Source organism: Cajanus cajan, chromosome 5, assembly GCF_000230855.2.
Source record: "Cajanus cajan strain Asha chromosome 5, NIPB_CcT2T_4, whole genome shotgun sequence".
Lineage (NCBI taxonomy): Eukaryota > Viridiplantae > Streptophyta > Magnoliopsida > Fabales > Fabaceae > Cajanus > Cajanus cajan.
This window is the reverse complement of record NC_138521.1, coordinates 64,721,114-64,735,969: the sequence shown is the minus strand read 5'-3', so window position 1 is coordinate 64,735,969 and position 14,856 is coordinate 64,721,114. Positions and strand designations below refer to the sequence as shown.

Genomic DNA, 14,856 nt, shown 5'->3' with positions numbered 1-14,856 from the left:
TAACTCGAAAAGCACATTCAGGAGTTTCAGGAAGTATCAAAAGCTCAAGCTGTCCGTATTCAAAATATAGTCGAAAAAATGAGTCGAATCAAACCGAGAAGTGCTCGAAAGATGGAAATTACTGAAGGTTTCCAAGTAGTGAGTAGTTATCTCAGAACGGTTAACGGAAAATGGATCGAAGTGAAAAGAGAAAGAGTGGAACGAGCGGTTACGAGAGGTTACATTCTAAAACCACCTATTGGGCATAGTGGATGGCGGTTACTTTTCCATGACGCACATGCACTAAAATTAACCACCTTCATTTGACTCTATAAACACGAAGAAATATGTACTTTCAAGAGGTCGGAAATTTCATACTCACATTTCTGTAAGCACTCTCTGCCTGCGCATATGGCTTTCGTGCACGCATCTGCTGGGTATCAATTTCTTGACCACTTTTCTTTGCTTTTTAGGAGTAGAATTAGCGTAGTTTTCTTAATTTATCTCGTTTAAACCCACGTAGTTATATTACTTCAGCATTGTAATTCTGGAACGTTATGTAAGTTGAACCATGATTTGTATTGCAAATATTTCAATTATTCATCCTGTTCATCTTTACATTTATATGTCTGGAAATTATTGCTTGTTAATTATTGAAGAATCTTTAGAAACAAGTAATCACTAAATCTTCCTACTACTCCTCTTCTCGTTTTATAAGACTAAAACTCAGAAACATCACATATCTAAATTGAAACGTTTTTCGTGCTAGTCTAAATAAAAAGAGCCCATAAAACTTAATTCCACCGTAAACAAATTGGCACGCCCGGTGGGACTCGTTGAAATTGCACATAATTGGACTAGTTTTAGGTGCACGTGTTGTATGAGACTTAGGAGTGGAAGAACTATGTCTACATCTAATGCTAGCAATAGGAGAGAAACAAACGACAATAATCATGTAGATGTAGAACAAGCAAATTCTAATCCTGATAATGTGATTAACGTGACCAGGGGGGCAACGTCTTCATCCCCTGTGTTACTCGAAAACACAGCTAGGCAAACAAATGTTACTCAAGAACTAGCGAATGTCACTAGGGAATATCCCTGGGGTATGCCACAGAGTTGGCGAAATACCCAACCTGTGCATGTCGAAATGCCAATACCGTTAATAAGACCCAATTCACAAATGCATGTATCCCCACAGGGATATAATCCTGGGCCGAATGGCATGGGTTTTGTTATGCAAGACCCGTATCAGCATATAGGAACAAGTCAGGAGGGTTCTTTGATTCGACCAGGGAGTTATATACCTACGGGTATTAGTAACCAAGCCATGATGGCTCTTCGACAACAAATGGACCACAGTAATCATGACATGGTCAATTCGCTGTCAACACAAATGCATAATATTATGACTCCTCTGTATGAATTGATAAATAAAATTGGAGATAAATTAGGTGAGGGGTCACCTTCGAGAGCCATGAGTGGAAATCTGAATGAGATGGAAAATCCTGGGGGGCATGAGAATTTTCACCAGAACGTAGTTCGACCTAATAGAAACCCACAGGATGACTTAGACCAAATGGTAGAGAGGATACTCAATAGACATGGATTCGATATAGGTCGAAATGAACGTCCATATTTTGTGTCAGCCTTCCCTGATTATATCACACAGGTAGAACTACCCCGTGGAGTAAAAGTCCCAAAATTATCGAAATTCGCGGGAGAATTAACTGAGTCAACAGTGGAACATATAGCTAGGTACGGGGTTGAATGTGGGGATTTAGCAAATAATGAATATTTGAAAATGAAATATTTCCCTAGTTCATTAACCAAACATGCTTTTACATGGTTTACCACTTTGCCTCCTAATTCGATACATACTTGGGTACAGTTAGAGGGTAGTTTCCATGAGCATTTCTTTAGAGAAGAAACGAAGGTTAGTATAGTCGATCTAATGAACATTAAAAGACAAAATAATGAAACGTTAGATGACTATTTAAATAAGTTCAGGCAATTGAAATCTCGATGCTATACTAATATACCTGAACATGAATTAGTTAGAATTGCAGCAACAAGATTAGATTTTTCGATACGCAAGAAATTAGTAAATGAACAATTGAGGGACATGGCCCAACTTGCTGAGAAGGTGAGAAGGATCGAACAAATTAAATGGGAAAAAGAAAGGTTGAGAAAATTTGACAAATCTGTTCGAAAAGAGAAAGTAGCGTATTTAGAAAATTCTGATTTTAGTGAAGATTCTAACTGTGAAGCTTCGAGTGAAGATTTTGAGATTAATTTAGCAGAACTACGTCCCGGACCTACGTACCAGTGTCAAATGTTAAAACCAAGGGGTAATATGGAAGGGAATTCGAATAAGAAATACAGTTTCGATATAACCAAAGCAGAATACAGGATACTCGAATAATGAAACTGAATACCAAACACTCATTACTGGACTTGAGATTCTTAAAGAATTGGGCGCTAAAGATGTGGTAATTCGAGGAGATTCACAACTGGTCATCAAACAATTAACTCGAGAGTATAAGTGTTTAAATGAAAAGTTAGTTGAATTCAAGACGCGAGCTGTGCAGTTATTTGACACGTTTGATGAAGTAGAGTTACAACGCATTCCTCGGGACTCAAATCTTATTGCAAATGAGTTGGCTCAGATAGCCTCTGGATATAAAATTAGTAAAGAATGTCTCGAATATCTGATTTATACAGAGAGTGAAGTGTTAGACCATAGAGAAATTCTAAGTATAGGTTCAGCAAGTCAACAAGATTGGAGGAGCGAATTGATCGAATACATGCGAAATCCTAATATAAAGGTCGAAAGGAAAATTAAACTCCAAGCTCTCAATTATCTCTTACTAAATGATGAATTGTACAAAAGAGGCTTCGACGGAGTTTTGTTCAAATGCCTTGGAACTCACGAGAGTTATATAGCTATGGCAGAAATACATGAAGACATTTGTGGGGTAGTTTCCATTTTGCCTTCCGAGTATGCCGGGGCTATGGAGTCCGTCAATGAACAAGAGGACATTCATCGAGAAGATTATTTTGAGGATCCTAACTATGAGTCGAAAGTTATATGGGTGAATCAAATCTCGAGGGTTCTCCCCAAGTTCAACTCAGCGGTGTTCGACTCTCCCACAGAAGAAATGAAGGGGCACCTTAAATCTCTCTTGCTGACCTTGATGATCGAAGGACAAGAGGTGAACAAGGTGCTGATCAACGGAGGCGCAGCTGTGAATATCTTGCCTAAGACAATGCTGAAAAGGTTTGGGAAATCCTTGGCTGATTTGAAACCCCACAACATCATGATCTCCGACTATGCAGGCCAGTCTTCACATCCTGAGGGTATGATTCTGCTCGATGTACAGATCGGAAGTGTGAAGAGGACTACCATGTTTATAGTGACGCCTTCCAAGGCAAACTTCAACGTGTTGCTAGGTCGAGAGTGGATCCATGGGGTAGGTGCTGTTCCTTCGACCGTACACCAGAAGGTTTTCTTCTGGAACGATGATGAAGGGTTAGAGGTCCTCGAAGCTGATCAAAAAACTTATGAAGTTGGCATGTATTTTGCTGATCAGCAATTAACAACATTTGCGAAGACCAAGCCTTTCGAGGCTTACAATTCTGGTGTGATGGACGAAGAGGAAGGAATCAAGAAAACCTTTTGCTGGGATGTGAAAAAGGGATTTATGATTCGAGCCGAAAAGGATTCGGCTCCACTGGATGAATGAAGGAAGAAAATCCTTACTCGAGCTTCTTAGCTCGAATAGCGGCTTACGTGGCCGATCAAACGGCCAACTTGGCCGAGAAAGATCAGTTTGACAATGAGGTTAGCACGACCATTTTGGCCGAAGAAAAACAAAAAAGAAAGAGGAGACAGATTTCGAGTCAATAAAGAAAGAAAAACAAAAGAGAAAGGGAAAAGACTTCGAAATCGAAAAGAAGAATGAAGAAAAACAAAAAACAGAAAATCAAAGGGACCAAGGAGTCTCAGATAAAAATGAAAAGCAAAAAGAAAAAACAGACCTAGAGGTCGAGAAGAAAAAAAAAGGGTAAAGAGCAAGAACTAGAACTCAAACTGGACTGTATTTTCGATGATTCACCCTTGGGGTTCGAAAGGGCCGCTAATGAAGAACATAAGTTAGAATCCCAAGATCCTCTCGAAGAGGTTAATCTGGGAACCGTCGAGAATAAGCGAGTCACTTTTATTAGCAAGTTCTTGCAAGGGGAGCTGAAAGAGGAGGTAATTCGAATGTTGCATGAATACAAAGATTGCTTTGCATGGGATTATGATGAAATGCCAGGACTAGATCGAGAGTTGGTGGAGCATAGGCTACCTATGATCCCAGGAAAGAAACCCGTGAAGCAAAGTCCTCGAAGATTTGCTCCCGAAGTAATCGAGAAAATCAAGGGGGAAATTGAGAGATCGCTGAAGGCAAAGTTCATCAGAACTTCGAGATACCCTGACTGGATCTCGAATATAATGCCGGTTATAAAGAAAAACGGGAAACTCAGAGTTTGTATTGACTTTCGAGATCTCAACATGGAAACTCCCAAGGATGAGTATCCTATGCCCATTGCTGAAACTATGATAGACGCTGCTGTAGGTAATGAAATTATGACTTTGCTTGATGGTTATTCTGGATATAACCAAATTGATATTGCAGCTAATGATGTATCGAAAACTGCTTTTCGATGTCCAAATATTATGGGCTTATAGGAATTCACCTAGAGATGCCACGAAGACTACTCCTTATAAAACTGGTGTATGGGCACGAGGTTATTCTTCCTATAGATATTAATTTGCAATCAATTCTTATACAGAAACAAAATGAGTTACCTATGGAGGATTATTGGAATTTAATGTATGATGAATTGGTTTCTTTAGAGGAAGAAAGATTGATTGCATTGCAAAACCTTGTTCAACAAAAGGAAAGAGTCGATAAATCATACAATAAGAGTCAAAGCACGTAGTTTTCGAGTTGGTGACTTGGTGTTAAAAGTGATTCTTCCCATAGATCAAAAATCTCGACACTTTGGGAAGTGGTCTCCTAATTGGGAAGGTCCCTTTATAATCGAGTAAGCATATTCGAAAAATGCATACGTGATTAAAGAAATCGATTCAAATGTGAACAAAGTTATAAATGGAAAATATTTGAAACACTTTCATGAGATAGCACAATGTTAAATAGTTGTTCATTACAAGCCAAAGAGAAATTCAAAAAATCAAGATTGAAAAATTTAATTATTACAAAACTTGGACTTGAAATCTTTAAAAGCCTTATAAGCCTCATCCAAGCTTTGCCTTCGAGCAACACATTGACTCTACAGATGTTTCTTGTGCTCCAAAGTTTTGGCCAGTCTCGAAGAGATAACCTTGCCTTCTTCTTTTAAGTTCTTCTGACGTTGCACAACGTCTTGACTTTGAGTCTTCAAAGCGGCCTGTTTCGAGCGAAGAGTATTCAACTCATGCTGCAAGGCTTCAATGGACGTTGTGCAATCTACTTCTTCCTGTTGTAACTTCTTTAAAACAAGGATCATCTCCTCAGTAGCTTTCTGAACGGAGATTAGATCTTCGCGGAGCTCTTCGAGTTTAGCACAATCTCCCTCGCTTTCAACTTCAATCTGAGCCACTTCCTAGAAAGTGGTAGCCCACTTCGATCGAAGATCTGAGGCAAGAGTATAAGACTGAGTAAACTCTTGTAGCTCGATATGGATTGCAAGAGGAAGGTCAGAGAAGGCAAGCAAGTCTTCGACCATCTGCTCGACTTCGACTTTGAAGGCTGGTTCTAGGAGGGCTTGATCCAAGTCCCAACTGCAAAAATGGAGGGGATTAGAAGAAAAGATTAAAGTTAACAAAAATGAGGGTTGGTGAAAAGATGAACATGTTGAGATGCCCAGGAACAAGAGGTATATCTCTCGACATTTCTCGAGAAGAGTCAATGTGGATGATTTCGACGTCCTATGATGAGCAAATATCTTAAAATCAAGAAAGAAGGAAAGGTGATCGAAATCAAAATAAAAATACCTTGGGAACCGACTTCATCGCATCCTTAAGAAGTTTCTCACTGGAAGGCTTTTGAGTTTTCTTGGAAGAAGGGATCACTAGTTTTCCCTTCCCTTTATCTGGCTTTTTGTGGTCGAAACCTAAGATGGGAAGACACATCTTTATAGTCAAGTTGGTTTCCATGCTGATACTCGAAATAACAAATAACAGAATACTGAGGCAAGTTTACTTACAGTTTTGGTGCTGCCCGAGTCCACTTTTTGTTTTTTCAAGGTTCTAATACTCTGAAATTTAAGGATCGAGATAGGTTTTCATCGAAGAAATATAAAGTCACTATTTGAAGCCATTCGATGAGGATTCAAAAATAACTCTCGATAGGAATTCAAATCTCTCTGGGTAGTATGTGCATCAAGATTGAATTCCTAGGGGGGCATTTGTTAGGATCACTCGAAGACCAGGTAACTCGAAAAGCACATTCAGGAGTTTCAGGAAGTATCAAAAGCTCAAGCTGTCCATATTCAAAATATAGTCGAAAAAATGAGTCGAATCAAACCGAGAAGTGCTCGAAAGATGGAAATTACTGAAGGTTTCCAAGTAGTAAGTAGTTATCTCAGAACGGTTAACGGAAAATGGATCGAAGTGAAAAGAGAAAGAGTGGAACGAGCGGTTACGAGAGGTTACATTCTAAAACCACCTATTGGGCATAGTGGATGGCGGTTACTTTTCCATGACGCACATGCACTAAAATTAACCACCTTCATTTGACTCTATAAACACGAAGAAATATGTACTTTCAAGAGGTCGGAAATTTCATACTCACATTTCTGTAAGCACTCTCTGCCTGCGCATATGGCTTTCGTGCACGCATCTGCTGGGTATCAATTTCTTGACCACTTTTCTTTGCTTTTTAGGAGTAGAATTAGCGTAGTTTTCTTAATTTATCTCGTTTAAACCCACGTAGTTATATTACTTCAGCATTGTAATTCTGGAACGTTATGTAAGTTGAACCATGATTTGTATTGCAAATATTTCAATTATTCATCCTGTTCATCTTTACATTTATATGTCTGGAAATTATTGCTTGTTAATTATTGAAGAATCTTTAGAAACAAGTAATCACTAAATCTTCCTACTACTCCTCTTCTCGTTTTATAAGACTAAAACTCAGAAACATCACATATCTAAATTGAAACGTTTTTCGTGCTAGTCTAAATAAAAAGAGCCCATAAAACTTAATTCCACCGTAAACAGGAGGAATGGAGAAGAATTAGATTAGATTTGAAACATACTTTTATATGATCCAATCAACTTTAATTATTTTGGAGTGGTTTGATTTTACTTAAATAAAATATTTTATATTATAAATTTATTTATTAATATTATAAATCAGCTTATTTAAAATACTCAGCATAACAAAACTTAAAATAAAAAAAAATAGCGCCATTAAATTAAAGTTAAATTTGTCATACTCAAAATAAAATTTATCAAGTGGCAAGTCACCACCACAAAATCTACAAATCTACGTTTTCTTTTATGCAATATAAGTGAACAAAGTCAACAAACTAATCAAATTTAAAATATAGTGAAATGTAAACGAGAAATTCTCATATTTGAATAGATTTATCTTTTACTAAAAGTCCAGATTTCACGATCTAAACTAAATATGATAATAAAATAAAAATAATAATAAATGTTTCTTGAATTAGATTGATTGATTTAATTTGATTCATGAAAAATCAAAAATCAATATTTAAACTAAACTAATTGAATTTGCAATTTTTTTAATTCAAACCAATTCGATAGTGAGAACCGATCCAAATTTTTTCGTTTCATTAATTAAGTTCAGCTTCATATGATCATTGAATTGGTTTGCACTCGTGTCCTCCCTACAATAATGTATCACTATTTCACGGGTTATTTCCCAAAAGTGGATTAAAGTTAATTATACGTGACAAAAGGGAGCATGAAGTTGAGACTAGGGATGGCAAAAATACTCGTACCCGCGAGTATTTGTGGATAAAATTCGCTACGGATAATAAATGAATAGGCTAACTGGGTACTCGCGGATAATGGGAACGGATAATTTTTTACCCGTTTATAAATGGGGCGGGGGCGAGTATGATGATATTCATACTTGCGGGTACCCGTTTAATATTATTTCTTAAATATCCTAATTATTCTTGTACGACATAACCCTAAAACTACACTTTCTCATCTTATTTTCTTACAAAAGTGAGGTTAATGAAGTTACCGACATGTGTTAAGCATGTTATAAAATTATGTTAGATGTAATTTGATTAATTTTATAGCTTTGATTGGACCAATAAGATTTATGTATTTTAAGTTATTTACTTTCATTTGGAATTATGAGATTTAATTATTGTAGTTTTGTGATGAGATTTTAACTTACTTGTGAGATTGATGTATTTTAAGTTATTAATTATCTTGAATTATTATTATTATTTCAACAAAATTAACGTTAAATAAAAGTTCAAAATTAACATTGAATTTTTATTTTTAATATTTCAATGACATTAAAATATAAACTTAAAATTATTTGTAATATAATTTTTTTAATTTCTTAAAATTTTTGTAAATATCCATGAATATCCGTGGATATCCGTGGGTATTCAAAAAATTCATGGATACCCGCTTAATGGATACCCGCACGGATATGGGGTGGGTATGGGGCCAATTTTTATTTAGCGGGGCGGGGGCGGGTTTACTATTACCCGCCCCTATGGGGTCCCATTGCCATCCCTAGTTGAGACTAATAATTGTTTTAATATCAAATATATAAATTCCAATAGAATTAATATATATATATATATATATATATATATATATATATATATATATATATATTCCATTAAATTTTGTATTTTAATGTTTATTATTTTAAGTTGTTTACACGTATACGGCGACTTTATGTAATAATTTTCTTATTCTTGTGACTAAGTTGTATATATCAAACACAATTTTTCTTGATTTATGTAAGAGTTTTATTTTTAATGTATCATTGGTGTAAACTTTTTAATATTATGGATCATTCAGAAATTATTTTAAACACGAATTTTAAGATAATTATTATAAAAATAAATAAAATTTCCATACATTATTCCATAACAATATGCAATTAGATAAAATATAAAGTTTCTTATACTATGAATATATTTTAATTAGATTTGTTTATTACAAAATTATTTTTCTTTTGCATACAAATTATTAATAATAATTACTATTTTTAAAACTTTAACTAAATTGATTTAATTGAAAAGATTCACAATATTATCCAAACACACCAAGTCCTACTTCTAAGTGGGTCATTTGGCATGGTGTTGTTTTAATTTAACTATGAATCTTAAGTTGAACTCTTGAATATTTAGTCATGTTAAATGTTTAAAAAGAGAATTTTATTATACATAATAATATCTCAGTTGACTTAATAGAATTATGTAATATCTAAAAGAAAGGAAGGACAAAAAAAAAAATCTTCGATAAGATATACGTGTGATATGTTAAAGAAAGGAAGAAAAAATAAGTCCTATGTGACAATGTCACATAGTAGACGACCAATTAGTGACTAATTTGATAAAATGAGAGAAACAGAAAAGGTAAAAATAGTATATAGATACATAAATATTATAGTATCTAAAGGACAAAGAAGGGAAAAAATGACTTGAATAATGTTATGTATATCATTCACGAGACGCATGCGTGCTGGACCACGGCAAACTATAGTCTAATTTCACTAATCGAAGAGTGGAAACGAATATTTCCTTATCCAAAAGACGGCCAATGAGCTCCGACATCAGTAATTCAACACTAGTATGAATATTGAATATTGATAATGACATAGCCTTTCACCACTAACACACCTTCGATCACCCCAAAGAAAATCCTTTAATGCGATCCATGTAATGGTAAAGTGCTACATAAAATTAATTTAATAAATAGTTAAGATCCATGTAATGATAATGTTACTGCTTAGAATATCCGTTCCCATCTATTCATCCATATTTCGAACGGATAACACAAATCTTTTGGACCATCAATTACGTTTTGCTGAGGGGAATCTTCACTGAAAATAAAAGGCGTTGGAATAGAAGAAATAGTACGAGGTGGTGTGTCACAACTCGCAATACAGTTTTAAATTGTGAAAGATACAAAAGAATTGAGATGACAAAACGAATTTCTTCACATAGTCTCTCAGTGGAGGAGAAAGAGATAGTGCCCAAGAAGAAACAAAAGAGATGTCACATTCTTTTATAAGCAAAAAAATATTAATATTCAAATTAGGAAAATTAAAATCGTACCGCCAAAGCTAAACCATAAAAACTTGACTTAGAAACTTTTAGCTGCTTAAGGATAAGATAAAACCACTGGAAATTAACATAAAAGATACTAAGGATTGAATCAAATAATCAAACTATTTAAAGAAAATTGTATGGCCCTAGAGGAAAGAAATGAAAGAAGTGTAAGTTGCAGAAATAAAGAAGAGAGGAATAGATAACAAATAAAATGAAAGTATGAGTTGTTTGATTTAAGAGAAGTAGAGTGAAAATTAATTTATGAGGTTGTTTGATTCGGAAAAAAAAAAAAAGTGAATAAATAAAATAAAATTATTAAGAAAAATAGCTTTCTACTCTTAGATCTAGTCATTATTTTTTACCGCCATATTCACCACAGGCCCATGTATATAATCAATTCCAGTGGTAGCTTGAGTACGGGCCGGAGGAGCTCAGGGCCCATTTATGAAGGAGCACTAAAAAATATTGACTTACATTTGTTTTCTTTGTTTGATCTAGAGCTTATTAATAATTAAAATTATTTCGTCTAAACTGAAAAAAAAAAAAAAACCAATGATCACCTTAAAAAATTAACAGAGATCACACCTTAAGCTTGATTTTTTTTATTATTGAATTACATTTGTTTCTTTGAATTTGTTCATTGTTTTAATTATTTTTTTTCAACTCAATTGTCTACTCAAACTCTTCCTATTTTATAGTATATATTGTTGTTACTAATTTCACAAATAAAAATAAACTTTACTAGTTCATGTGAATTTTTTTTATCCATTTTCTATTTTTTTATCTATTAATTTGTGAGTTATTTAAAAATCATTTTATTAATACAATAATAGCTCTGATTTTCCAAATTAGAAGTACGCAAAAAATCCAAACCAATTAGATCAATATCAAAAAATTTGATCTATTTTAAGAAAAATTTGAATCAATCTATTTTGTAAAACTAGTTCAGAATCCATTTTTACAAAATAAATCAATTTGATTAGATTCAAAAAAAAAATTTCAAAAAATGATTCATATTTAAATATAAAGTGAATAATCGCATCTCAAGGAATGAATCTACTTTAAAAAATTCAATCCATATTTTTAACAAATTAAACCAATCTACTTTTATAAAAAATGTATCAATTAACTTATCTATTTTTATAAAATGAATAGATTCAATTTAAATTTTTTAAAAATCTGACTCAAGAACACCCTTATCCCAAATCATTAGTTGCTTATGATAGAATTAAAATATAAAATAATTTCAAAGGTTTAAAAGTAAAAATAATTTAAAAGAATTAATAAATATTATAAGATGTGAAACCTAGTTTTGCATTGATAAATTTTGAGATTTTTAAAATCTCAAGTGAAATTTGATGTTTTGGTTAATAGTTTTTAACTAAATTTTTTTTAATGAAATTAATTTATTAAAAAAAAAACAAGTAGAAAAAATACAAACTTGAGTTTTAAATAAATATAAAAATTTGAATAAATTAAAAAAGTTGAAAATTCAAATTCACAAAAGTAGTATAAATTAAAGGAATTAAAAAAATAGAATAAAACTCTTCTAGAGCACCAATGACGTAGAGGGTGATTATTTAGCAATCAGCACTGGACTATATAAGGTGTTGAATTGAAACAGAAGGAAATGCAGTGTCCAGAAATATCTACGTACAGATGATACTAGGAATTAGGAAAGTGAGCAATTTACATAACAGACTGTACTGCAAACAGTATAAGTACAGCATATATAAAGCCCATTATAAAAAAATAAAAAATCCAGCACTTCATATGGCCTAGCAAACTCATCTACACAGGCTAATAATACTGAATCTAATGATCCTAATATCTCTTCCAATTGTCACTCCTGTTATTCCTGAATGCACAACAACCTATGGAGTACACAAGAATGAGGAACACCAAGACAACAATGTTCACAACGGCCACCTTCTTCCAATCAGTCTTGAGGTTTTGCAGTAAGCCAGCCTTGCATGATTGACAATTGAAGCACAAAATGTTGGGGTCATTATTCCAAGAATCACAGTCAGTGTTGGTGTATGGAGTTGTGCTCTTTGTCCAGTTTGTTGGACCCTCATACGTAAAATGACAATCATCTGAAGGCTTACAGCATCCAGACTGCACAAACACACATCCAACAAATTCAAATCCATAAGGTGTCTAACATTTATAAACCAAAGGCATCACTATAAGGAAACAAGTTAATAACAAGACGTATCACTAAAAGCATCCGTACTTGTGTGTTTTGTCTGTCACACAGACAAATTCAATAGTAAGATATCCATTCAGGAAAGTGTATACCTCAACAGTTATATTTCCATTTATTCTAATACATTAAACAAATAAATGTAAGGTGTATAACTGTAACTCAATATCAAAAGGATATGGAAAAGTCTTGTCTTGAAGGCAGATATTTCCCTTATCGAGATAATATAGACCATGAGATGCCACCAAGTATGTGGATCCCACTGTACCCAAGCAAATTAAATGGTGGAAATACTCTTAGCGGAATAATAGACACATAAAAATCTCACTTTGTTTTCTGATCGAGTTAAACGGAAATATCACACATTTCAAAACACTAACCAAGAACATTTTCTATCTTTTCCGTTAATAAAAAATTGTGTTTTCCGGAAAACCAAACATACACCAAGACCCTTCCAAATACTACTTGTATTACTTTATTGGAAAGAGAAGTGCACCCTGATTCATGCAGGTTGAAGAGCAAAAAGATGTAAAAAAAAGTGAACTTTTAGCTCAGTGGGCAGCAGCAGTAGCATCATCCATTAGTCATATTAAAAAAAAAAATGAAATACAAGAACGCCATAAAGTCCGACAAAAAATACATTGGGAAATAGAAAACAAAGTAGAAGACAGCCTTTTCAGATGCAAGGCTATCCAAGTTAAAAAGTCCCCCTTTCGAAAAGAGCCCAACCTTTACTACTCATAAATACTATATAAAATACCAGTACACCAAACTCACAAAATTGATCCGACGAATGCAGAATGCTCACTTTTTCCCATAAAACTACTTGAATTGAAAATCACGTTAGAAGAGCAAGGAGACAAAAAAAGTTAAAAGGGGTGGGGCCAAAGGGCACAGATACCATCATCATGCAAGTATTTCAGTTTCAAACAAAACTCAAGCTCAACCATAACTCTACGGTCTAATTAAGACAACCATTAAATTCTCAACAATCAAAACTTAGAACTGGAACCCCAGTTTGAATTCAAAAATCACACAAAAACAGCTCCATAAAAAAATTAATGACCTAATTAAGACACCCAGATTATCAAGATACAAAAAAAAAAAAAAAAAAAAAGAGTTTAGATCTTCCCCATGGACAAGCAAAAGGGCGATCCCGTTGTGTTTGAATTGGATACTAAATTAAAAAAACCCCAATTGTAAATTGTAGAAAAGAGATCCGCAGAAAGAAGCAGTAATTTTGAGAAGAAAGGAAGAAACCTGAAGCGCGGAGAGGTTCTCGGTGTAAAACTGAGTGACGGTGTCGTTGATAAACTTATCACGGAATTCAGAGCAAAGCTTGCCAGAGTTCAAGCAGCTCTTGATCCTGTTCCAGGTGTTGGGGTTGTCAACCCTCTTCTGCAGCCAATTAGAGTAATCCCCGAGCCTGTACTCCTTGTAGCCTCTCCCCGAGACGGCTTCGCCGGCGCCCTTGTTGGTAACAACAAAGGCGAAGATGGTGAAGGCGAAGAGGAGAACGATGAGCAGAAACATGACGAGGAGGTAGACCCAGAGGAGCCACGACACGCGGCAGCACGCGCCCACCAGCCCCGCGATCGACACCACCATCAGGAACACGCCCAGCGCGATCACCGGCTTCTCCAGCCACCGCTCGCACTCGCTGCTCCCCTGCTTGCTCAGCCACACTCCTCCCACCAACACCGGGATCGACAGGAGGAGGGTCAGGAAGTTCAAGAGCCCGATCACGTTGTTGCTGAACCGAACCATGCTCAACACGACACCGTTTCAACAGATAGAAAGAGAGAGATTGTATATGAATATGATGAAGATTGAAGGGTTGTTTCCGTGTGTGTGTGTCTATATATCTGTCTGTTGTGAATTCTGAGATAAGAGAGAAATTATTTCACACGCTTATACCCATTTCTTTCATTACCCCCAACAAGAGACGTTTCTTGTTTTTCTTTTTTCCTTAAACTGCTCCCATGGGCTGTGCCCGTGCCTTTCTTCCATTTCAACCTTTCAATACATTGCCTTTCCAAATACATCTTATATTATCATAAATTAATTATCCAATTTATGATAAATTTTAAAAATAAAGTACCAACAATATAATTTAGTCATTTTATCGGACATGATAGTTGGTGAATTTTTTTTTATAAAGATAAAAAAAATTATAAAAATAATCGCAATAAGAATTGAATCTAGTTCTTCACCCAACCCAACCCTTTCCAACTCAACCACTAAACTAATCCTAATAGTCAATAATTGGTGAATTTATGATTAAATAACAAAGTAAAAGTGTTTTACGTAATCGACATATAAGGCTAATTTTTCATTTT

At 34.6% G+C, this 14,856-nt stretch overlaps 2 protein-coding genes across 2 annotated transcripts; one reads left to right on the top strand and one right to left on the bottom strand.

Annotated features, from left to right (window-relative positions):
- The first annotated feature begins 1,312 nt into the window (after window positions 1-1,312).
- LOC145958149 (uncharacterized) lies at window positions 1,313-3,725 on the top strand. The gene is made up of 2 exons (XM_083074631.1): window positions 1,313-1,915; window positions 2,385-3,725. Exons 1-2 carry the CDS (start codon window positions 1,313-1,315, stop codon window positions 3,723-3,725), a joined length of 1,944 nt encoding a protein of 647 aa, XP_082930757.1.
- Window positions 3,726-11,887: 8,162 nt separating this feature from the next.
- LOC109811876 (tetraspanin-8) lies at window positions 11,888-14,424 on the bottom strand. The gene is made up of 2 exons (XM_020375725.3): window positions 13,778-14,424; window positions 11,888-12,429 (listed from the first exon to the last, which is right to left on the bottom strand). The coding sequence occupies exons 1-2, from the start codon at window positions 14,282-14,284 to the stop codon at window positions 12,136-12,138; spliced, it is 801 nt and encodes a 266-aa protein (XP_020231314.1). The 5' UTR covers window positions 14,285-14,424; the 3' UTR covers window positions 11,888-12,135.
- Between the last annotated feature and the right edge of the window lie 432 nt (window positions 14,425-14,856).

Coding starts and splice junctions, on each gene's coding strand:
- LOC109811876 (XM_020375725.3), bottom strand. CDS start 14,284: ATGGTTCGGTTCAGCAACAACGTGATCGGGCTCTTGAACTTCCTGACC. Junction 12,430..13,777: donor AGAACCTCTCCGCGCTTCAG/GTTTCTTCCTTT, acceptor GTGTTTGTGCAG/TCTGGATGCTGTAAGCCTTC.
- LOC145958149 (XM_083074631.1), top strand. CDS start 1,313: ATGGCTCTTCGACAACAAATGGACCACAGTAATCATGACATGGTCAAT. Junction 1,916..2,384: donor TCTTTAGAGAAGAAACGAAG/GTTAGTATAGTC, acceptor TAACCAAAGCAG/AATACAGGATACTCGAATAA.